The 24,942-nt window shown below is 41.4% G+C and overlaps 1 protein-coding gene across 11 annotated transcripts in view; it reads right to left on the minus strand.

Moving 5' to 3' along the window:
- The window catches only part of BBS9 (Bardet-Biedl syndrome 9), a 461,803-nt gene that overhangs the window by 152,609 nt on the left and 284,252 nt on the right, over nt 1–24,942 (minus strand). The window contains exon 23 of one of the 11 annotated variants that reach the window (XM_061587173.1): nt 912–967. The exons of 6 other annotated variants lie outside the window; for them this stretch is intronic. In XM_061587173.1, coding sequence (XP_061443157.1) covers nt 938–967 — 30 coding nt within the window. In that variant the 3' untranslated portion in view covers nt 912–937. Of the gene's footprint in view, nt 1–911; nt 968–15,768; nt 16,024–24,942 lie in introns of those variants that run through there. 4 more of the 11 variants (XM_061587174.1, XM_061587172.1, XM_061587179.1 and 1 more) reach the window with 4 other exon arrangements.

The following is a 24,942-nucleotide window of genomic DNA, read 5'->3' on the forward strand; positions in this document are numbered from 1 at the left end:
GAACCAGAGAACCAGAGAACCAGAGGTATTGAAGGAAAAGCAGGGGAGTCAGACCCCTGGGTTATGGCTGACAGCTCAGAATGCTATTCAGCATAAGTGGTATCAGCAGAGTGGATCTGACTTACCTGAAACAAGATTGGGCTCAAAAGCCCATTTTTTATACCCTTCTGGGGAAGAGCTTCAAAGTAAACTCCAACATTGTTTGGGCCAGGGAGATGTCATTCCTCCTTTTCTACAATAGTTATGACCTCCTGGCAGATCACGATGGGGCAACTGCATACAGAATGGGGAAGGTCCCCACACTGGAGACAGATGCTGATATATCACTCTTCAGCTAGTTTGTTTAGATCTAGATTTGAACAAAGGGGTCCTCTCCTGAGGGCACACTATTGCAATAATTTTGATCGTGTTGATTGGAATGCAGAAGGTCATGCCCTATGCATATGACTTGTGACATCACCTTCACTGGAGGTGATCAATTTAACTCCTTCGGCTACTTTTTCCGTTAGATCTCAAGCAAAGTGAACCAAACTGAAGACATTTTTAAAATCATATAGGCAATATTGGGGTGGAGGGCTTCCAAGGCTCATAAGCTAGTAGCTAACCTGCTAACAGATGGGAAAACATTTTTCAGGGTGAGAGTAGCATTCCTTTATGGAAAAGGTGTGTGACAGTGTTGAATGAGATCAGATGCAGAGGTGGTGGGGTCAGATGCAACTGTGGTTGGAGCAATGGCTGCTGCTCTTACCTTTGTATAGTAGGCTACATTCTAGCCATGCAAAAATCAGAGGTTTCAACACACACACACACAGAGAGAGAGAGAGAGAGAGAGACTTTTATTACTTTTAATTAATTAATTATCCCTTCATCCAGGCAAGCAAGAGGCATTATCACAGTTCAAAGGAATGTTCCAGCCAAGTAAAAGCATTCAAGGGGGTCACAGAGCAGAACCAATGAGGAATGGGATCTGTGGAGAGGACATTTATTTATTTATTTATTTAGTTTAATTTATATACCGCCCTAAGCCCGAAAGCTCTCTGGGCGGTGTACAAAAAGATAAAAACAAGCACAATATATAAATACAATAAATACAATAAATAATAAAAAACAAACAAACAATAACGAACCAAACAACATCCAAAATACGGAAATGCTGTTTAAAATACACTTTAAAATGCCTGGGAGTATAAAAAGGTTTTCACCTGGCGCCGAAAAGATAGTAGCGTCGGCGCCAGGCGCACCTCATCAGGATGACTGTTCCACAGTTCGGGGGCCACTACTGAAAAGGCCCTGGTTCTAGTCATCACCCTCCGAGCCTCTCGATGGGATGGTACTCGGAGGAGGGCCTTAGATGTTGAGCGTAGTGTACGGGTAGGTTCATATTGGGAGAGGCGTTCCACCAGGTATTGCGGTCCCATGCCGTGTAGGGCTTTATAGGTCAAAACCAGCACTTTGAATCTAGCCCGGAAACAAATAGGAAGCCAGTGCAGACGGGCCAGAACAGGTGTTATATGAGCGGACCTTCTGGTCCGCGTCAACAATCTGGCCGCTGCATTCTGGACTAGCTGTAGTTTCCGAACAGTCTTCAAGGGCAGCCCCACGTAGAGCGCGTTGCAGTAGTCCAATCTAGAAGTTACCAGAGCATGAACAACTGAAGCGAGGTCGTCACTGTCCAGATAGGGACGTAGCTGGGCTACCAATCGAAGATGGTAAAAAGCATTCCGTGCCACCGAGGACACCTGGGCCTCAAGAGACAGGGAAGGATCGAAAAGAACTCCCAAGCTAAGAACCTGTTCCTTCAAGGGGAGTGTAACCCCATCAAGAACAGGATGAACATCCACCATCTGAGCAGAGAAGGCACTCACCAACAGCGTCTCAGTCTTGTCTGGATTGAGCTTCAGTCTACCTAAGGATAGTCCTGAGGGCTGGACAGAGGGACCTGGAGGTTTGCATTGGGCTACCACGCCTGAGGTCCCACCCGCCCCACTCCTGCTCTACGGAGGAAAACAAGGTAGATATTGGGCAAGGGGATTAACTAATTTAACAAATAAAACATTATTAGGAATGAGGACCAAACTAATTTAGGTACAATGCAACTCCTATAGCTTTGCTAGCTACATTAGCAATGATGTGCTCATTGCTACTGTATTACCTTCTTCATTTTTCCAGTGAATAAAAGCTCTTTCAAAAGGCAACAATATGCTTCTGAGGCGCAGCATTCAATGAGTTAACTTATTTTCTAAAAAGGTGAATGGTTTTGCTGACCCAGTCTGAGAAGGATTCAACAAAATTCAGTTCTATTGTAGTCAACAGGAAAGCAGAAAGGAAAATAGGATTTAACAAACAAAGCATAAAAAATCCACAGCAGGAAATCATTATTTGGGCAATTGTTCACTTTGTTAAGATCCTGGACTGTATTAATATCTATCAGGGCACACTGCTGTGTTCGTGGTTTCTCTTTAGTGCCACATCCACTCTAATTAGGTACAAAGTGGTAGCGCAGGTTGGAGAAATTTGCAATTGTGTGGGGTTTCTGAGAAAACATATGTCATGGATGCATACTCTGGCACAAGCTTATCCTAGTTAAAATTGGAACAGTTGGCTAAAACTGAATCAGTACTAAAGGAAGTCCAGAGAACGCCAACAGAAGTGGTTTACAGAAATACTTCAGTGACCATTACATCTGCAATACATTAAGCACATTAAACGGTTCAGTTCAAGTTAACATTTATAACACAGAGTTGTATGTAAATAAATGCAACCATATATTTCAATCACATATTTGCAGTTGAAAATTTGTAAGAGTCTAATGTTGATTTTTAGAAACGTGTTGATTTTTTTTTACATCTGCAAAGTTCAAAGACTGAAGAATTTTCAGGCTTATGATACTGCATTTTTTATATTTCATTCCAAAACATGGATGTTTGGAATGAATATTAAGAACATAAGAACATAAGAACATAAGAACATAAGAAGAGCCTGCTGGATCAGGCCAGTGGCCCATCTAGTCCAGCATCCTGTTCTCACAGTGGCCAACCAGGTGCCTGGGGGAAGCCCGCAAGCAGGACCCGAGTGCAAGAACACTTTCCCCTCCTGAGGCTTCCGGCAACTGGTTTTCAGAAGCATGCTGCCTCTGACTAGGGTGGCACAGCATAGCCATCATGGCTAGTAGCCATTGATAGCCCTGTCCTCCATGAATTGGTCTAATCTTCTTTTAAAGCCATCCAAGCTGGTGGCCATTACTGCATCATGTGGGAGCAAATTCCATAGTTTAACTATGCGCTGAGTAAAGAAGTACTTCCTTTTGTCTGTCCTGAATCTTCCAACATTCAGCTTCTTTGAATGTCCACGAGTTCTAGTATTATGAGAGAGGGAGAAGAACTTTTCTCTATCCACTTTCTCAATGCCATGCATAATTTTATACACTTCTATCATGTCTCCTCTGACCCGCCTTTTCTCTAAACTAAAAAGCCCCAAATGCTGCAACCTTTCCTCGTAAGGGAGTCGCTCCATCCCCTTGATCATTCTGGTTGCCCTCTTCTGAACCTTTTCCAATTCTATAATATCCTTTTTGAGATGAGGCGACCAGAACTGTACACAGTATTCCAAATGCGGCCGCACCATAGATTTATACAACGGCATTATGATATCGGCTGTTTTATTTTCAATACCTTTCCTAATTATCGCTAGCATGGAATTTGCCTTTTTCACAGCTGCCGCACACTGGGTCGACATTTTCATCGTGCTGTCCACTACAACCCCGAGGTCTCTCTCCTGGTCGGTCACCGCCAGTTCAGACCCCATGAGCGTATATGTGAAATTAAGATTTTTTGCTCCAATATGCATAATTTTACACTTGTTTATATTGAATTGCATTTGCCATTTTTCCGCCCATTCACTCAGTTTGGAGAGGTCTTTTTGGAGCTCTTCGCAATCCCTTTTTGTTTTAACAACCCTGAACAATTTCGTGTCGTCAGCAAACTTGGCCACTTCACTGCTCACTCCTAATTCTAGGTCATTAATGAACAAGTTGAAAAGTACAGGTCCCAATACCGATCCTTGAGGGACTCCACTTTCTACAGCCCTCCATTGGGAGAACTGTCCGTTTATTCCTACTCTCTGCTTTCTGCTTCTTAACCAATTCCTTATCCACAAGAGGACCTCTCCTCTTATTCCATGACTGCTAAGCTTCCTCAGAAGCCTTTAGTGAGGTACCTTGTCAAACGCTTTTTGAAAGTCTAAGTACACTATGTCCACTGGATCACCTCTATCTATATGCTTGTTGACACTCTCAAAGAATTCTAATAGGTTACTGAGACAGGACTTTCCCTTGCAGAAGCCATGCTGGCTCTGCTTCAGCAAGGCTTGTTCTTCTATGTGCTTAGTTAATCTAGCTTTAATAATACTTTCTACCAGTTTTCCAGGGACAGAAGTTAAGCTAACTGGCCTGTAATTTCCGGGATCCCCTCTGGATCCCTTTTTGAAGATTGGCGTTACATTTGCCACTTTCCAGTCCTCAGGCACGGAGGAGGACCCGAGGGACAAGTTACATATTTGAGTTAGCAGATCAGCAATTTCACCTTTGAGTTCTTTGAGAACTCTTGGGTGGATGCCATCCGGGCCCGGTGATTTGTCAGTTTTTATATTGTCCATTAAGCTTAGAACTTCCTCTCTCGTTACCACTATTTGTCTCAGTTCCTCAGAATCCCTTCCTGCAAATGTTAGTTCAGGTTCAGGGATCTGCCCTATATCTTCCACTGTGAAGACAGATGCAAAGAATTCATTTAGCTTCTCTGCAATCTCCTTATCGTTCTTTAGTACACCTTTGACTCCCTTATCATCCAAGGGTCCAATTGTCTCCCTAGATGGTCTCCTGCTTTGAATGTATTTATAGAATTTTTTGTTGTTGGTTTTTATGTTCTTAGCAATGTGCTCCTCAAATTCTTTTTTAGCATCCCTTATTGTCTTCTTGCATTTCTTTAGCCAGAGTTTGTGTTCCTTTTTATTTTCTTCATTCGGACAAGACTTCCATTTTCTGAAGGAAGACGTTTTGCCTCTAAGAGCTTCCTTGACTTTGCTCGTTAACCATGCTGGCATCTTCTTGGCCCTGGCGGTACCTTTTCTGATCTGCGGTATGCACTCCAGTTGAGCTTCTAATATAGTGTTTTTAAACAACTTCCAAGCATTTTCGAGTGATGTGACCCTCTGGACTTTGTTTTTCAGCTTTCTTTTTACCAATCCCCTCATTTTTGTGAAGTTTCCTCTTTTGAAGTCAAATGTGACCATGTTGGATTTTCTTGGCAATTGGCCAGTTAAATGTATGTTTAATTTAATAGCACTGTGGTCACTGCTCCCAATCGGTTCAACAACACTTACATCTCGCACCAGGTCCCGGTCCCCACTGAGGATTAAGTCCAGGGTTGCCGTCCCTCTGGTCGGTTCCTTGACCAACTGGTCTAGGGAATAGTCATTTAGAATATCTAGAAACTTTGCTTCTTTGTCATGACTGGAACACATATGCAGCCAGTCTATGTCCGGGTAGTTGAAGTCACCCATTACTACCACATTTCCTAGTTTGGATGCTTCCTCAATTTCATATCTCATCTCAAGGTCTCCCTGAGCATTTTGATCAGGGGGACGATAGATCGTTCCCAGTATTAAGTCCCTCCTGGGGCACGGTATCACCACCCACAACGATTCTGTGGAGGAGTCTGCCTCTTTTGGGGTTTCGAGCTTGCTGGATTCAATGCCTTCTTTCACGTATAGAGCGACTCTGCCACCAATACGTCCTTCCCTGTCCTTCTGATATAGTTTATATCCAGGGATAACCGTATCCCACTGGGTTTCTCCATTCCACCAGGTCTCCGTTATGCTCACTATATCAATGCTCTCCTCTAAGACCAAGCACTCCAGTTCTCCCATCTTGGTTCGGAGGCTCCTAGCATTAGCGTACAGGCACTTGTAAGCAGTGTCTCTCTTCAAGTGTCTTTGGCACTTGTGGTTAGGCCTGTGGTAATTTTGCTCTTCTGAATTTATATCCTGTGCCCCTGCTCTCACAATGCCTACTTCTAGGCCTACCCCTTTTAAAATTTCATCATTTCTTTGGTCTTTATCCCAGGGGGGAGGTTTATTCCGAACCGGACCTTTCTCAGCTCCTGTCGGGTTTCCCCTCTCAGTCAGTTTAAAAGCTGCTCTGCTACCTTTTTAATTTTAAGTGCCAGCAGTCTGGTTCCATTCTGGTTCAAGTGGAGCCCGTCCCTTTTGTACAGGCCCGGCTTGTCCCAAAATGTTCCCCAGTGCCTAACAAATCCAAACCCTTCCACCCGACACCATCGTCTCATCCACGCATTGAGACTGCGAAGCTGGGCCTGTCTGGCTGGTCCTGCGCGTGGAACTGGTAGCATTTCAGAGAAAGCCACCTTGGAGGTCCTGGCTTTCAGCATCCTACCTAGCAACCTAAATTTTGCTTCCAGGACCTCACGGCTGCATTTCCCCATGTCGTTGGGGCCAACGTGCACCACGACCACTGACTCCTTCCCAGCACTGTCTACCAAACTATCTAAACGACGGGCGATATCCGCAACCTTCGCACCAGGCAGGCAAAACACCTTGCGGTCTACACACCCATCACACACCCCACTGTCTATGTTCCTAATGATCGAATCACCCACTACAAGGATCCCTCCACCCCCTGGAGATATATCCTCGGCACGAGAGGATAGCTGCTCATCCCCCAAGGAATGGGTCCCTTCTAAGGGATCGTTTCCCTCTTCCTCAGCTGGATGCTCTCCTTCCCCGAGACCATTGTTCTCCATGATAGCAGGAGAGCTATCATCATTGGAGTGGGACACAGCTATAACGTCCCTGAAGGCCTCCTCCACACACCTCTCTGCCTCTCTCAGCTTTTCCAGGTCCGCCACCTTGGCCTCAAGGAAATGAAGTCGTTCCCGGAGAGCCAGGAGCTCATTGCACCGAGAGCACACCCACGACTTCTGTCCAACAGGCAGATAGTTGTACATGCTGCAGGCGGTGCAAAACACTGGAAAGCCCCCACACCCCTGCTGGCTTCTTACCTGCATAGTTTTGTTTAAGGTTTATTACGTCAATGGGTTGGAGACTGCGGTTTAGTTGAGGTCAGGGAACAGGGAATATTCCTGCAACCTGCTAGAACAGCCTGAGATCCTAAACTTTATTGTGACAGCCAAATGTCAACAATTTGAAGTAGACTTTCCAGATGTCCAAAGACCCAAACCTTGAGATCAGTTTCCAATCCATCCTAAGAACTGATGAATGCAAGAGTAAAACAACAATAAGCAATAATCTCTAAAGTTCATGTCAGACTGAATATTTATTCTTCATCATGATAAACCATATCAGAAAGGCAGAAGTGCCTTGTTTTACATATAATATACATTTTCACTTCAGTTCCATTTTGTAGAATAAAGATAAGTTTATTAGGCAAGCTGGTATAAAACCAGACAATTATTTTAATTGTACTCAAGGACAAGGTAGTTTTGAAACTCATGTCTTAGTAGACACAGTGCAGGTGACAAAGAGGCTCATGCTATCATAATATTATACAGTTAATTGCATATTATGTACTGTCTAGAGTCTAAGATGTGATCAAACATAAAACTGTTAAATTAGTAAAACAAATTTAGCCTTTAGTTGAGGGTCTCTTTCTAAGGGAAGAAAATTGCTGCCAGCCATACTTATTGTTAGGAGTAATATAGCAATATGTAAATATTTAGCTCCATATTGCTATGATGGATACTTTGTAAGAAATACCACATGTAAATAGTGGGCATGGAATCTTCCAATCTGCAATTTCATATGCAATTTGGGACTTCATTATAAAAGTTGTCCATAAATCATAAGGCATTCATGGTACACAGTGGCTAGATTCAAATATAATGGGAAAACATGGTTTCCTGCTATGAGAACAAGCAGTGATTAGACTTGGGCTCATATACCCTTTCCCCTCTCTTCATTTTTTGAGTACCAGAAGAGATTGAAAATTTTCATGATTAAACTAATCAGTTTCCTGCAACATCCTAACCTTTTTTGAAACTGTGGTTTGAGAGCAACCCACAAAAGCATGATTTGATCCCGGCTTGTTCTCACTAACCATAGTTTAAAGCAAGAGTGGAAAATCTGCAACGTAGGGTCAGGTCAGCTGCAGCTAAATCGGTGGTGCCTCTTTGTCTTCCAGGGTGCTTCTCCCTCTTGCACATTACTGTTGGTAGGAAGTCTTAGTATCCAGGAAAAAGGAAGACATAATCCTTCCATTTTTCTGAGTGCTAAGACCTCCTAGCAATGGCAGCAAGCCAGAGAGAGAAGAGGAGCTTTGCAAGGTAAGGAGTGGGCTCTTCTTCCATCACAGCACTGAGTTGGGAGGAAACTGCTCCCAGAATACCACTATGGTGGGGAAAAAAGACATCATTTGAGGAGGAGAGACTTATTCCCCCCCCCCAACACAGCACAATGCTGGGATGAGAGGTTTCTCTTTTCCTAGCTCAGTGATGTACTGGAGAGTATTCCCAACTCCTCTGCTGATCAGTAGGACAGTGAGCGGGCTTGCCTGTACGTATGCTTGCCTGCCTGCCTGAACACGTGTGTGTGTCTGTGAGCAAGCAGACAAACTTTGGCCCATGCCCACTGCTGGAAATGTGGCCTTTGGGCCAAAAATGTTTAACCACCCCTCCATTTACCACAACCACAAACTCCATTTACCCAAGTTCAGATATGTGAAAGTTTGGTTAGTTAAAAATCAAAAGCTTTCATTTTTGTTGTAGGCAGAAAAGAGAAAGGAACAGGAAGTGGGGAGGGTGCAAGACTAAGGCTCACTGCCACTTGTTATATAAAGGGAAAACATTATTTCCCATTACATCTGAACCTGGCTACTATCCTGGTGGACAAGATAGCAGACAATAAGGTAATATGTACCAGATGTTAAGGACTTCTTCATAGCTATAGTCTTTGGATATTAATTCAACTTATGATAGTTAGTTAAACAATTATTTTACTGCCAAAACCCAGGGAAATCACTTGATATCATATCAAGTAGTCATAATATTTCTGGTAATTTTATGTATTTTCTCTGAATGAAATTAGTAATGCCAAACATTACATAAAATCATTGAAAGTTCTTGAAGAATGTCTAGATGTCCTCTTCTTAGAATGCAAATGATCTCTGGACAGATCTCACATAGTACAGTTAATACCTCAAAAGTTTGAGCCATGAGACAGTTGCCTAGATCTAAAAGCCTGATTGTTTTAGCAGTTAGAAAACTTGTTAATTTAGTTTTGGGAGGCAGACTGTCAATCATAAGGGTCATCAACCATCCTACCACTTTTTAACCTTATCTGCAGCTACTTAATCTGTTGATGAGCTTTGTTCAGCAAGCCTAAACACAAACAAAATCAACATCTTGTGGTACTGTGGCTCCTCTATATAACAGATGCCTAGATCTGGCTGTCCCTTTTCCCCTCATTGCCTATGGTTGGTTGGAAAGCTAGCCTAAATGAAACAGTTGGCAAGAACTGAAAAAGCAGCAACAGAAGGGTTGCTGCCTCTGACAACTCAATATCCTCTCTAATGGTGTGGTAATCTCTTCCGGCACTGATCCCTTTTCAGGCAGATTTATCTTCCTTGGCTGTAAGGAAGTGAAAATTCCTTTGAATGTTCTGTTTCTCATTTCCCCAGTCCTTCAAATAATCCCCATTTCCCTCTAGAACAATATTCTAGAACAATAACTGCCCTATGTGTGTGACTCAAGAAAATGCCAGCTAGTCGTATACCCTAAACTAGGTATGGAAACCCTGTGAACTCCTAGACATTACTGTAGTACAACTTTCAATAGTCCTGATCATTAGTTATGCTGGCTAGGGCTGAGGAGACATCTGAAGGGCCACAGTTTCCCCATCCTGCCCTAAATCCATGCACCAGCCACACTTCTGGCTAACATGCAATTGGGGACAGTATAAAGGAGGCCTAAGCAAAAACAGATGTACGTATGTAGGGCTCACTCCGTGGGAACAGGAATCCTGAAGTGCACCAGCTGGTCTCCTGGAGGTGGGGCTAGCCTGCTCATTCTTGGTAGCATTTATTACCTAATGCCTAAAAGGATTACTCTCACACTGATGAAACTAGGCAACACTCAATCTGGTCTCAAGCTGCACTGGAGACCTTATGCAAGTCTTTCTGATTTAACTAAAAAAGTATAATGGTAAGAAACAAATATTTATAGACCTGCATTACTTCCAAATGATGTGCTATGGCCTTTACCCACAGTTTTGCAGTAGATGAATAAGAAGATACAGAATCTCTGGGCATGATTTTTAAAAGCTAGCTGTGCAAATTACTAGGCCTATCTGCCTATAACAGCAGCTTGGGCATTGTGGCTGCCATTTCACACATTTATGGATAGACCAGTATAATTAGCAATGTCATTCAGAATGACACATATTTACTTAAATCTGAAATAAATTTATTCATTTACTAGTGACAGTTGGCATCATGCTGATTTAGGGACAAAGGTCTGGAAATGACATCACGCAGATCTTCAATGCTGACAGAATTTGGGATGTAGTGAAGGAAAGGCCAAAGGTGACCTTTTCACATTACAGTGATAGTGATAATCTTATCTTGTAATCAATCAATTACAATCCCTCATGATCCATGTTAAATCTAAAACACTCCACTAATGCTATTCTTAATCTGCAAGATAGTTCCATTATAATAAGACAAACTTACGGGTAAGCTGCAGAGCACTATATGTTTGATCTCTATAAATTATTACTGAGAATGATTTACTTCAACTATAAATAAACTTCCAGGTGGTGTACTGTAGCCATTTATAAAAGCAACACCAGCTTCTTGGCATTGGGCATCCTGCTGATAGTAGATATATATTGATAACATACTATAGAGGCTTGTGAAAGGAAAGAGGATGACAAAAGAAAGACAATACCTTTGGACTGTTAAAGGAAGTTGCCTTATGTGGATTCAGACCATTGCTCAGTATTGCCTACACTGAGTGGCAGCAGCTGTTTCAAATAGGGGATACTCACATCCTTATTTGGAGATGCCAGGGACTGAACCTTCTGCATGCAAATACTCCACCACTGTGCTACCATGCTATAAAGCCCTGTTTCATCCTTCCTAAACTTTACTGGTGTTTGTGGCACTAGCATTTTGTCATTAACAATGCTTTCATCATAATGGGAAATAGTCCAATATGTTGTTGAAACCCGTTCTTTCCTGCCAAACTCCAAATTAACTCAAGTTCTGTCCCAAACATTTCATGCACCTTCACATTAATAACCTTGCACATCCCAGTTTGTTTTGATATTCATTTTAACAGCTGGTAAACAGGTTCTTCCTGCAATGCCTTGTGAGAAGAAATTACTCTGTAGTTGAAGCAATAAAACATGGTGTCATTACTACCTTGAGGTGCTTCTGAGAGATCACCAGTACCTGTGAGGAGAAGAGTCACCATGTCTCAGGGTAGCTTGGATGTTACCTTGTTGTACAGAAGGATATGCAAGACTCCTGGACTTCTACCTCATATCCTAAACACAGCCCAAAAGATCACTTACATACTGGAATACGCCAGATGAGCGAAAAATGTAAGTAGGCAAGCCCTCTACACTGCAGGAATCAGTGTAGTCCAATGCCTTCAGTATGGCTGTGCTGGCTGCTGGGAAAGTGATAGGCCAACCCAGTCATTCCTCTCCTTCACTCTATAACCCCTCCAATTAGTAAATGAAAACTCCTGCTGTTAGAAACTACTATTTTGAGCCAGAGAAGGTAGGATGATTATAGTGTCCAGATATCTCAATCATACATTACAAGCCAGCAAAACTTGGCTATGAACCGGGTACTTATGAACACACTAATAATGGTTAAAATTCAAATCCATTCACTTATATAGGAGATGTAACCTGACTATTTTAAGTAGGTCCACTTTATAGTTTCTTCAGCTGGTTTGAGCAGCCACTGGCTGATGGTGAATAGAAAGCAAGCTATGTGGTATTGACGTATTAGGGAAGTTAATCCATCCTGTTCTATTGAAATCTACAATTTCTTAAAAGCAAGTCTGGGTTTGCCTTTGGAGCCCTAAGTACATTTTCCATAAAGGAGAGGTCAACCTGTGGCCCTTCATATGTTTTGGATTACAGTTCCCATCACCCTTGAACATTGGTCATACTGGCTAGATCTGATGGGAGTTAGAGCCCAACATCATCTGGAGGTTGGCCACCCCTCAAAAAGGAAATTAATTTTAGTTAAGAGTTTTGGGATGATGTGCTGTGGCAACCCTCTGCAGACAGATGACATGTGGCATAGCATTCATTTTTGTCTCCCAAATATTGATTCAGAAGATGCCCATTTATATAGATCTTATGATAAAATATTTTTACCAACTTGGAGTAACTGAACTGTCCATCAAACAATGAGACCCAGATACGTTGTAAGCATCGCAGTGAAAAAGCCACTGGCTACATAGAACTAGGGATGCTTGAGAAATTCATTGTTTGCAGATTCCAATACAAACTGTCCTGATCCACATTTTCTGGATTAATGTGCAGATTGGAATGTCGTTATCCTTTGGATTTCAAACTTTCCTAAATGCTGTGATTCGATTCTTGGGTCAAAAAAATCATCAAATATTTAGGCACATATCTACAGTCTCTCTCATTGAACATCTTGTAAACTTTGGTATTAGGTCTCTGGGGTGGCTTTAGAAGGAGAGCTCAGTGTATATGGTACATTTCCTGTTGAACAATTTTAAAGTCCAGACATAAACTGCCCAGTCAGTTCACAAAGGTTGGCAGATACATATTGGCCCTCCAGGAATTAAGGGACCCCATGGACTCTTGGGTTACATCTAGGGCTCCAATTTTCCCAATCCCCATTTGGAGTCTTAAATTTATCACCACCTTGCTGAGTACTTTAATGGTGACTTTATGTTTTATTTCAATCTCAACCAGTTAACTGCAGTCTTAGCCATATCATCTACAGTCTTAGTTAAGTCATTACAGCATTTTCTTTGATCCTTGAGATCCCTGGAACATATTCACTCAATGCTGCACTAAATCAGTGGGGGGGGGGGTTCCTCTTAAAGGTGCTGTTTTTACTGAAAATAGCACAGCTGGGGGATCAGCCACTTGGCTAACCCAGCAGCTTGCTTTGATGATGTTACCACACCCAGAGAGATGCAATTTTAACACCAAAAGGGTGCATGGATCAGAGGAGCTAAACTCTTTCCTGACTTATCTCCCTCCATTGCCTGAACTCTTTTTTCCTCACTGGAGTTCATATTGTGGTTAAGCTGATAAACAGCAGAAGAAAGGCAGGAGAGAGTTCAGCTCCCCTCGGTCATGTGCCAATTTTGACTCTAAAATTAGAGAGGAGGGTATAGAAAAATAAGTATGGCTACTACCATCACATCTTGTTTGTCCCAAACCATTAAAAGTTGTAGAAGAGTTTATTCACAGCCTTTACACAAAAGTGTGTTGGAAAAGCAATGACACAATTTTTAAAATAATTTTTAGACCTCAGTTTCATCCTCTGAGGACCAAACTACCTGTGACAACGCCAGATGCATGTGTAAAGTCTTGGTTGCTGCTCATGTAATATAAAATGGGTGAGCTAGTGGCGGAATGAGTTAAACTCTTCCTCTTCCCATACCTACCACACCCCTGAAATTGCTTTATCGTATCTCCTCAGCCCACCACTTAATCATAGATTCATTTCTGGGTTTGATCCTCTATCATGAAGAAAACAATTGTGACAAAGTGGGTGGGTGGGATACAGGCAGAGAGAGAGTTACACCCCCCACTCCTGCTAACTTATTCTGCACTTAAATATAACATTAGAGAAGTAATTTAAATTGCCATAAACCAAGAAGGATCCTGCCACTATCTCATCTAGCTGAGCCATGAGAGTTATCATGAAACTGGCTCCTTTCGTCAAATGCTTCTCTAGGTCTGTTAATTTACTGATCAAACACACAGTTATTGTTCTTTTTAAAGATGCCACATATTGAAACAGTGTCTCACATATGTCAAGGAAGCACATGATGAAACATAATTATAAGTAGTCATTGCTTTCATACCAAGCTATGAACTTAAATACTGTGTTAACTGGGCTGTTTCAGAATGACACTCACACACTTCTGGTGAACGTGATAAGGAAATACTATTGCATCACTGTTTCTCATCTTCAAAGCAGACATGAGAGCAAGAAGCACTTGTTTTCAATTTCTGAATGTCAACAATATTAAGACCATTGTTCCTGGGGTAACTCTATCAATTTGGTTCACTGTGATTTTCCCTAGGAAACATATTTTTCTAAAGTCCAAGAATGAAAGCATTCTCTGCATTTTAATTGAAAAGGTTGTGTTATGGTAAGGCTTTCTTGGGTTTTGAGAAGCACACAGTGTATGAGAACCATTTAGGAAAATCTTCGGTACTACCTATTAAACATGGTTTGGCAAACTTTACGTCCACAAGTACCAATTTTTGGTTGGAAATATCTATATTTTTACACTGGTGATTACAGTTCCCAAGGCAGAAGGATGAAGAAATGAAAACACAGGAAATAGAAAAGATAGAAAGGGAGGAAAAGGAAAGGAAATGAGCTATGAGGAGCAAGGAAAATAAACTTGAATATGTATTATATTGCTGTCATATATCATCCTTGCAAAATAAAGGGGGGTTATTGAAACTAGAATTACAACAGTGGACCAGTGGGTTATAATAGTGAATGAGGAAGACCACACAACAGGGTTAAAACACAGAGCTATGACCTATGCCAACTCCCAAGGTTACTTTCTCAGACACTTTATGATGATGATTCCTCTTAGCAACCTTTCAATTCACCTAGCTCACCAAAAGGAAGAATGAAATATTTGACCTCAAGAGGCCCCAGTGTTTTTTTTTTTAAAAAAACACATTTAAATGACAGCCCAGTACAGAGAGAGAATGTAGAAGTGTGCCTAGAGATTCATTTGGAAACTTCCTCTTACTACTGTACACTAAATTCCAGTGCTACAAATGAGAGGGGGGCTTGCCCGTTTTACCAAACTTATTCAAGAAATCAAAATGCTACTAATATTTTAGTTCCTTCAAAACATAAATTTTATAGCAAAGTCAAAAAGAGAACGTTTGTGATAGCTGTAACATGCAGATAGTATTTGAAGCATATGCTAATAGTCAGATCTGCCACACATTGTGATCTGGCAGGTGTTTGGCACAACCTTCCCCCGAGTTTTATTATTTTATTGTTTATTCATAGTTTTTTTAACCTTGCTCTTTAGCCAAAATAGGCTATTTTGTAATGAAATGGAAATGGATTGCCTTCAAGTCGATCCCGACTTATAGTGATCTTATGAATAGGGTTTCATAGTAAGCAGTATTCAGAGGGGGTTTACCATTGCCTCCCTTTGAGGCTGAGAGGCAGTGACTGGGCCAAGGTCACCCAGTGAGCTTCATGATTGTGTGGGGATTCAAACCCTGGTCTCCCAGGTCATGGTCCAGCACCTTAACCACTTACAAATAGGAGTCAAGACAGTCCCTGCCTTCAGGCATACAATCTAAATGACATGGAACACAAGGAAAAAAGAGATTGTTGGGGGGGAAGGAGCAAGCTCAGGCACCAGTTTGTAAAATTACATTTTGCGTGATGACCAGTCCCACACAGGCAGCAGTATCAGGTGGTCTATTTATTTATTTAAAATATTTCTGTACTGTCCATTATTGTTATGATTCCAGGACAGTTCACAACAGTAAAATCCAATGACAGTAAAACATAAAACACACATATAAAAATTGGTAATCACAATCACCATAGCCAGTTGAATTATAACATTCATCTCAGTGTTGATTAGGGTTTCCAGGGCTCCAGTTTTTGCCTGGAGACTCCATTTTTGCGGGGGTCCTCTCTGGGTCTCCAGGTAAGTCAGCTTAATCTCTGGACTCCTGGCATTCATTTTTTAAAAAATAAAGTTTCTGGGTGGTCTGGTTCAAAAGATATAAACCAAAATGTCAGCCTCCCCCCGCAACTTCTGTTAGTACCAGCTGCTCTAATCCTTGCCCTTTCAGATTTTTAGACAGGTAAGTGAGGTCAGGGTTGCGATTGACAAGATTTGTTGACACACACCCCAGCAATACCTAAACCCTATTTCAAGTTCTGAGAAGTTTCCTTTTCCTGCTTGTCTCACTCACATCAGGAATTCAGTAAATATATAGCTTTTAGCAGCGTAAAGAGTACTTTGTCTGTACAGGATTGGGACTTGCTTCTGAGTAAACATGCAGAGAATTGAACTACAACAGAAGATCACAGCAGGATCTTAATGGGCATACATAGTAAGCAATTTTAGTTATAATAAAAGTGTGCATGCAGGCTTTTTTAATTACTTGCAAAAATGGCACATTATACATTTTATATTTCAATTAATTTTTGAACAGAAGTTTTAAAAAGTGTACATGTTGCAGTGTTATACTTTTCTAATTAAGGAGTCAAACAAGTTTAAATTTTACTGGACTGTTGAAGAGGACAGTTTGTCTTATTCATAACCTGTTTTGAAAACCTTCCCAATAAAAGCTTTTCTGGGAGAAAAGCTGCAATGCTAATTCCACATACCTGGGAGTTAACTCCATTGAATTCAGTAAGACTTACTTTTGAGTAGACATGGTTAGGATTGTGCTGAAAATCAATGGGATATTTGAGTGAACACAGAAAAGGATTGTGTTGTAAATCTTTCTCTCCCCCTCCAATCCTAAAAAAAAAAAGCAGTTAGGCAAGGCTTACTTTGGTGTCACTGCTTTTATTTGGCAGAACAGTAACACTTAAAAAAAAAAGTTCTGCAATGGCCAACTGGTTTTGACAATAAAGTATTATATGGAGTGTATGTATTTTCACATCTCCAGTGTGTGTGTATATGAAATATTTCCAACAACCCTGAGGTAGGATTGGAAACCAAGGCAGCTCACAACAAGAAATAAAGCCATTTAAAATCCAATAACCATAAAACAAGTATAAAACAGTTGCAAAACAGCTTAAAGTGGCATGATTCTGAATTTTGGATTGGGTGAGTGAAGTTCCTTATCACTGAATTGTAGTCCTGTGCATGCTTCCCTGTTTGAGTAAGCCCCATTGAATACATTGGGATCCAGTAGTGCCTGGCTGAGCAACTAAAATGACTAGTGGGCTGTTTTAGGGCTGGTAAGTCACAAGCTGTGCAGGTCTGCTTAAAGTCAGAAACCTTCAGAATGCTTTCCTTGATTCCTGGCTCAGGATGATTAAAGACAGCTATACAAGACTAATAATCTCATTGCTGAAACCAGCCAAGAAAAGCTTAACAGGAGGGAATTCAGATAAAATTAACTGGGTGTGATTATGAATTTTATCAAATGCTTAATAGCCTTTACATACATTTTGTTCTATGTAGCTAAAGGCAAGCTTAAGTAATTATTATATTATACAGCCATGAGAGTGGCTGTATACTATAACCAATGTGGATTTTTCACATTCCACAATGTTACATTGAAAATACCCCCTTATTATTATTAAATTATTATTAAATTTATTTATATACTGCATTTTCCACAAATACACATGTGCTCAAAGAGGTTCCAACAAATAGTCCAAATGCAATAGCACAACACATAATAAAACGTATAATCACTACATTAAGAAAAAAATATATACATCAAAGCATACATGAGCATAAATGTACGTCGCCTAGAGTGGCTAATTGCCAGATAGGCGACAAACAAATTAATTATTATTATTATTATTATTATTATTATTATTATTATTATTATAAAGCTCAACAATAAAGCCAAAGCAAAAATATTTAAAAACTAACCCCCAAGCTGATACAAAGATCTCTTCCATCACCCGAACCCCCATAGCTCAACCCAAAGGGCCAGAAAGTCTTCTAAAAGTTGCTGCGTTTGAAGGCTTCCAGGGCTGGAGGGTGGGGCAAGGCAGATGGAAATAGCCCTCCCCTGATGACAAACCAAGTCTTTCTCCCCTCATCCCCTTCCCATTCTGTTGCTTCCCATAAACTCATTTCAAAACAAAATCTTACAAAACTTATAGTCCTGAACTCGGAAACGCTTCCTTAACAACCCTCTAAATTTTCATGGCGATAAACAAAACAGTCAGAAAGAATTGAGAATTCAAAGTCTAAAGAGAGAGAAAACCCAGACCCCTTTTGAACTTTTTTCTGTCAGAGTTCTCATAATCTGTTGAAATTCATTAAAAATCAGCCATGTTCACAGAGTACCTGCAATCCTGACACTGACCTTGCCCCATACTCTGACCTTCATCTTCTGCAGTTTAAAAGTTTTTTAAAAAATGCCTGGCTGATTTTTAATTAATTTAAGAAATTTTGCATTGAGAACTGAATTATAATGTTGGGTGTGCTCAGTAAGAACCAACTGTCAGTGTTCTAAAAGCCAGCCTCACAGCTGCTGGGCTTGCCTAATTTTTACATTTTAAAAATTCCTTCTTCACCTCCTGTAATATTCAAATATAGACATATAATATTTATTTGTTTATTTGTAGACATTTATAGCCTGCCCTTCCCCATGTGGTTCCAGCGAGGATTTCATAAAGCTCAATACAATCCATGTAATATCTTCTATACCAACAGCCTATGCAAAAAGCTGCATTTCACCCTGATGTTGAAATGTATACTGTGCCTAAGCCAAGTGCATCTTGGAGAAGAGAGCATTCCACAATCTGGGGGGTCACCACAGAAAAGGCCCTCTTACAAACTCCATTGAAATGGGAGCTAGTGGTAAGTTATCAGAGTTAAAAGTTATGTCAATTTTACTCCTGATTACTTGTAAATTGGCAGGAATAGCAACCCACCTGGATTCAGAGTTGGACTCTAATGTGAAATCTGGTTAGCCTAGTCCAGGGGTGAGCAACCTGTTTTTCTCCAGATGTTGGACTCCCAACTCTCTCAGCCCAGCCAGCATGGCCAGCATGAGAGCTGTAGTTCTTGGAATAATCTAAATCATGAGTACAGAGAAGCAGTCTCCCTCTCAAATCTCTGCAGAGAATTCTGCACATATAGTACTCTAAAATGCAAGACTCTGCTCAAAAAATTTAGTCCATGGCTACAACAAAGGAAGGGAAGGGAAGCCAGCCACTCTATCACCTCTGATGAGAAATCATCAAGCCTTCCTTCCTCAACTGTCACCTGGTAGCAGTTATTTCATCCAAGTTCTGTTTCACACCTTGGCTGATGGTCTATATGCCTAAGAGTTCTATACTGTCCCTCATGCTCTTTAACATCTACATGAAACATCTGGGGGATGCATGCATTAGCATGCAAAAAACACTCAGCTTTACCTCTCTATTCCATCTACACATCTAAGGGAGATTGCTGAACTTCTTAATTGGTGTCTTGAGACAGTTTTGAGTTGGATAAGGGGAAGCAAGCTGAATGTTAATTCAGACAAGATGAAGTAGATGTGTTTAGGAAAACAAGCTCCTCCTGACAGAGGTTTGGAACCTGGTCCTAGACAGGGCTGCACAGAGAGCCGAAGGCTCAAATTTGCACTTTGGGAATGTTGCTGCTCACCTGGGGTGCTCACCGGGGATGCTTGGGTATTGGTGGTGGTGACCAGGATGCTTTTTACCAGCTTTGGCTGGTTTACCAGCTGTGACAATACTTGGAGAAAACTGTTCTTGGCTCAGTTATGCATGCACAAGTGATGTTCAGGTTGGACTATTGCAATGTGCTTCAAGTAGGACTGCCTTTAACGATGGCTCAGAAACTTCAGCTGGTACAAAATACTGGCTGGGGCTAGGCATCAGAGTATATTACACTTTTATTGTACTAGAAGCACTGGCTACCAGTGTATTTCCTTATACCATGCTAGTGATGATCTTTGAAGGCCTGAATGGTTTGGGACCAGCTACCTGAAGGACCGCCTGCACCCATATTAACCTACCAGTGCCTAAATACCCTTCTTATGCGCCCACCTACAAAAACAATCAGGTTGGTGAGTACATGGAAAGAGGCCCCTCTTCCACAGTTATGGAACACAATTCCACTTGAAGTAAGGAAAGCCCCATCTCTCAACACCTTTAAACAAGCCTTAAAAACTTAAGCTTGTCCCAACGTAGTGCTAATCCAAGGTCCTGTCAGTGCAAGGATTACTGCTAGTGCAATAGGATTTGCCCCCCTCCTCCCCCCAATCTGTTCTAGGGATTCCCCAAACCCTCTGGAGCAGATTTGGGAAGGGTGTGGGGTGTGCATGGGGGAGGAAGTCCCAGTGTGCTAGCTGTAATCTTGTACTGATGGGACACGTTAGTAGAATAACACCCCTATCCTTTTACTGCTGCTTTTAATGGCTAGCTTGTGGCTGAGTTTTTTGGAATGGTCCTGTTAGCTCATGCTGGTTTTACTAATATTTTGTACTGCTTGAAAATGTTTGTTTTTAACTTGGTTTTAAAATTGCATTACATACTTTTTAATATATATGGGGGAGGGGAGAACTAGTGTCAGAGTGTTTTTTCCTGTCTCCCTCCCAATCCCTTTTCATGGTGTCATGTGTTTTAGATTGCAAGCCTGTCATATTACTAACTGCTCTGGGAGCCTTTTCAGCTGAAGATGGGGGTAAAACGCTTTAAATAATAATGACAATATCTGGAGCACTGCAAGCTGCCAATCTCTTGGCTAGTCTCATGATGGGGAAAAAGTTCCCCTAGAGCATTTCTAAGCACTATCATATTGGGACACCCAGAGCAGTCTCAGGATGCAGAACTGTACAAACCTAATACAAAAAGAACTGTACAAACCTAATACAAAACGTGTCTTATCGTGTGTGTATTTTCAGTCACACTTTGCCACATTGCACTTGCTACCTCCCTACATTTCCCTAATACTCCATCCAGATTCCACCAGAATATGAAGATGCCAGTGGGTTCAAACTGGGGAATCTGGCGACAGGATTCAGGTGCGTTACTCTCAGTATCACCAGGGCAGCTCAAGGGAGGTGGAGATTGCTGGCCTAATCCTTGCTGTTCTACAGTACCACTCTGATAATGCCTAGATGATACCAGCTGTATCAGACGATCTAGAAAGCCAATAGGGGCCCTGCTGGCATCACATACCTGCTTCTGTAGGCTTGGTTCCCCAGTCGGAATTGTTGTGCTAGCCACCCCCCATCCCTGCTCCATAACTTGATGATGTCTTTAAGAGCCTGGGCACCTGACCTCTAGGACCTTTGGTGCTTAGGTTGCTGCCTTTGCAACTTGATCTCTTGCCTGTCTTGCACTACACTACCAATGTCTGGCACCTTTTACTGCCACCTCTGTAATTTCAGCCATGCCTGCCTTAGACTGTGTCTTTCAGACTAGTAATCTTTCAGAGCCTCTAGCCCTCCAGATTGGTAACCAGTATTCCCACAGATCTTGAAACACAGCCATGTGTATCTGATTTTGCTTGTTGTTGTTGTTGTTGTTATGTGCCTTCACATCGATTACGACTTATGGCAGCCCTATGAATCAGTGACCTCCAAGAGCATCTGTCATGAACCACCCCGTTCAGATCTTGCAAGTTCAGGTCTGTGGCTTCCTTTATGGAATCAATCCATCTCCTGTTTGGCCTTCCTCTTTTTCTACTCCCTTGTTTTTCCCAGCATTATTGTCTTTTCTAGTGAATCATGTCTTCTCATGATGTGTCCAAAGTATGATAATCTCAGTTTCATCATTTTAGCTTCTAGTGACAGTTCTGGTTTAATTTGTCCTAACACCCAATTATTGGTCTTTTTCGCAGTCCATGGTATGCACAAAGCTCTCCTCCAACACCACATTTCAAATGAGTTGATTTTTCTCTTATCCGCTTTTTTCACTGTCCAACTTTCACATCTATACATAGAAATTGGGAATACCATGGTCTGAATGATCCTGACTTTGGTGTTCAGTGATACATCTTTGCATTTGAGAACCTTTTCTAGTTCTCTCTTAGCTACCCTCCCTAGTCCTAGCCATTTTGGTTAATGACTGTGCCGAGATATTGATAATCCATGAAAAGTTCAATGTCCTCATTGTCAACTTTAAATTTACAGAAATCTTTTGTTGTCATTACTTTAGTCTTCTTGACGTTCAGCTGTAGTCCTGCTTTTGTGCCTTCCTCTTTAACTTTCATCAGCATTCTTAGCATCATCTGCTAAGAGTATGGTATCATCTGCATATCTTAAATTATTGATATTTCTCCCTCCAATTTTCACACCTCCTTCATCTTGGTCCAATCCCGCTTTCTGTATGATATGTCCTGTGTACAGATTAAACAAATAGGGTGATAAAATACACCCATCTCGCACCCTTTCCAACTGGGAACAATTGGTTTCTCCATATTCTGTCCTCACAGTAGCATCTTGTCCAGAGTATAGGTTGAACATCAGAACAATCAGATGCTGTGGCACCCCCATTTATTTTAAAGCATTCCATAGTTTTTCATGAACTACACAGTCAAAGGCTTTGCTGTAATCTATATAGCACAGGGTGATTTTCTTCTGAAATTCCTTGCTCCGTTCCATTATCCAGCGTATGTTTGCAATATGACCTCTGGTACTCTTCCCTTTCTAAATCCAGCTTGGACGTCTGGCATTTCTCGCTCCATATATGGTAAGAGCCTTTGTTGTAGAATCTTGAGCATTACTTTACTTGCATGAGATAATAAGGCAATAGTTCAATAATTACTGCATTCTGTGGGATCCCCCCCCTTTTTTAAATGGGATATATACTGAACACTTCCATTCTGTAGGCCATTGTTATCTTTTCCATATTTGTTGACAAATTTTTGTCAAAATTTGGACAGATTCAGTTTCAGTAGCTTGTAGCAACTCTATTGGTATGCCATCTGTTCCCAGTGATTTGTTTCTTCCAAGTATTTTAAGAGCAGCTTTTACCTCACATTCTAAAATTTCTGGTTCTTCATCATATGGTTCCTCCGTGAACAAATCTGTCATCCTTGCATCTCTTTTATAGAGTCCTTCAGGGTATTGTTTCCACTTTCCTTTTATTTTATCTCGGTCAGTCAGTGTGTTCCCTTGTTGATTATTCAACATCCCTGCTCTTGGTTTAAATATCCATTTAATTTCACTAATTGTTTGGAATAGGGCTCTTGCTGTACCCTTTTTGTTGTCCTCTTCTATTTCTATACAGTAGCTACTGTAATAGTTCTCTTTGTCCCTATGTACTTGTCACCGTATTGTTGCATTTAGGGTTCTGACCATGTTTCTATCTCCTTTTGCTTTTGCTTTCCTTCTCTCTTTAACCATTTTAAGAGTTTCTTCAGTCATCCATTGAGGTCTTTCTTTTTAACTAGAGGTATTGTCTCTTTGCATTCTTCCCTGATCATGTCTCTCACTTCACTCCATAGTTCTTCTGGTTCTCTGTCAACAAAGTTTAAAGCCCCTTATTTGATCTTTATATGCTTCTTGGATGTTATTTAAATTGTATTTTGGCATTATCATTGCTTTGTTCTTCTTTAACTTTACACTGATTTTCGATACGACCAGTTCATGATCTGTACCGCAGTCTGCTCCTGGTCTTGTTTTTGCAGAAAGTATGGAACTTCTCCATCTTCCGTGGCCAATTATATAATCAATTTGATTCCTATATTGACTATCTGGTGATGTCCACGTATACAGCCATCTTTTAGGTTGCTCAAAAAATGTGTTTGCAAGAAACAAATTATTGGCTTCACAGAATTCAATAAGTCTTTCTCCTGCTTCATTTCTGTCTCCTAAGCCCCATTTCCCCACAATTCCTAGTTCTTCTCTGTTCCCTGCTTTTGCATTCCAGTCCCCCATGGTAATCAGCACATCTTGTTTTGGTCTGTGATCTATTTCTTCCTGTACTTCTGCATAAAATCTCTCCAATTCTTCTTCTTCTGCGTTTGATGTTGGAGCGTAGACTTGGATGATGGTTATGTTATTATTATTATTTTATTTATTATTTATTAAATTTTTATACCGCCCCATAGCCGAAGCTCTCTGGGCGGTTCACAACATCAAAATATCAACATACAATTTAAAACCACACATTAATCAATTTAAAACATAACTCATTAAATTTCCAAATAAACCTATACTAAACTAAAATACTGAAATACTAAAAATACTAAAATGCTAAATGCTACAATACTGAAATGCTAAAATGCTAGAATGCCTGGGAGAAGAGGTAGGTCTTAACCTGGCGCCGAAAAGACAACAAAGTTGGCGCCAGGCGTACCTCATCAGGGAGATTGTTCCATAATTCGGGGGCCACCACTGAGAAGGCCCTTTTTCTTGTTACCATCCTCCGGGCTTCCCTCTGCGTAGGCACGCGGAGAAGGGCCTTCGATGTTGAGCGCAGTGTACGGGTAGGTTCATATCGGGAGAGGCGTTCCATCAAATATCATGGTCACAAGTCGTGTAAGGCTTTATAGGTTAAAACCAGCACCTTGAATCGAGTTCGGAAACATATAGGCAGCCAATGCAAGCGGGCCAGAACCAGTGTTATATGTTCGGACCGCCTGGTCCGTGTTAACAATCTGGCCGCTGCATTTTGCACAAGCTGCAGTTTCCGAACCATCTTCAAAGGCAGCCCCACGTAGAGCGCATTGCAGTAATCTAGTCTAGAGGTTACCAGAGCGTGGACAACTGAAGCAAGGTTGTCTCTGTCCAGATAGGGGCGTAGCTGGGCCACCAACCGAAGTTGGTAGAAGGCACTCCGTGCCACTGAGGCTACTTGAGCCTCAAGTGACAGGGATGGTTCTAAAAGTACTCCCAGGTTATGAACCTGTTCCTTCAGGGGGAGTGCAACCCCATCCAGGACAGGTTGAACATCCACCATCTGGTCAGGGGAACCACCCACTAACAGCATCTCAGTCTTGTCTGGATTGAGCCTCAGTTTGTTAGCTC

The sequence above is a fragment of the Rhineura floridana genome, chromosome 10, assembly GCF_030035675.1.
Source record: "Rhineura floridana isolate rRhiFlo1 chromosome 10, rRhiFlo1.hap2, whole genome shotgun sequence".
Taxonomy (NCBI): Eukaryota; Metazoa; Chordata; class Lepidosauria; order Squamata; family Rhineuridae; genus Rhineura; species Rhineura floridana.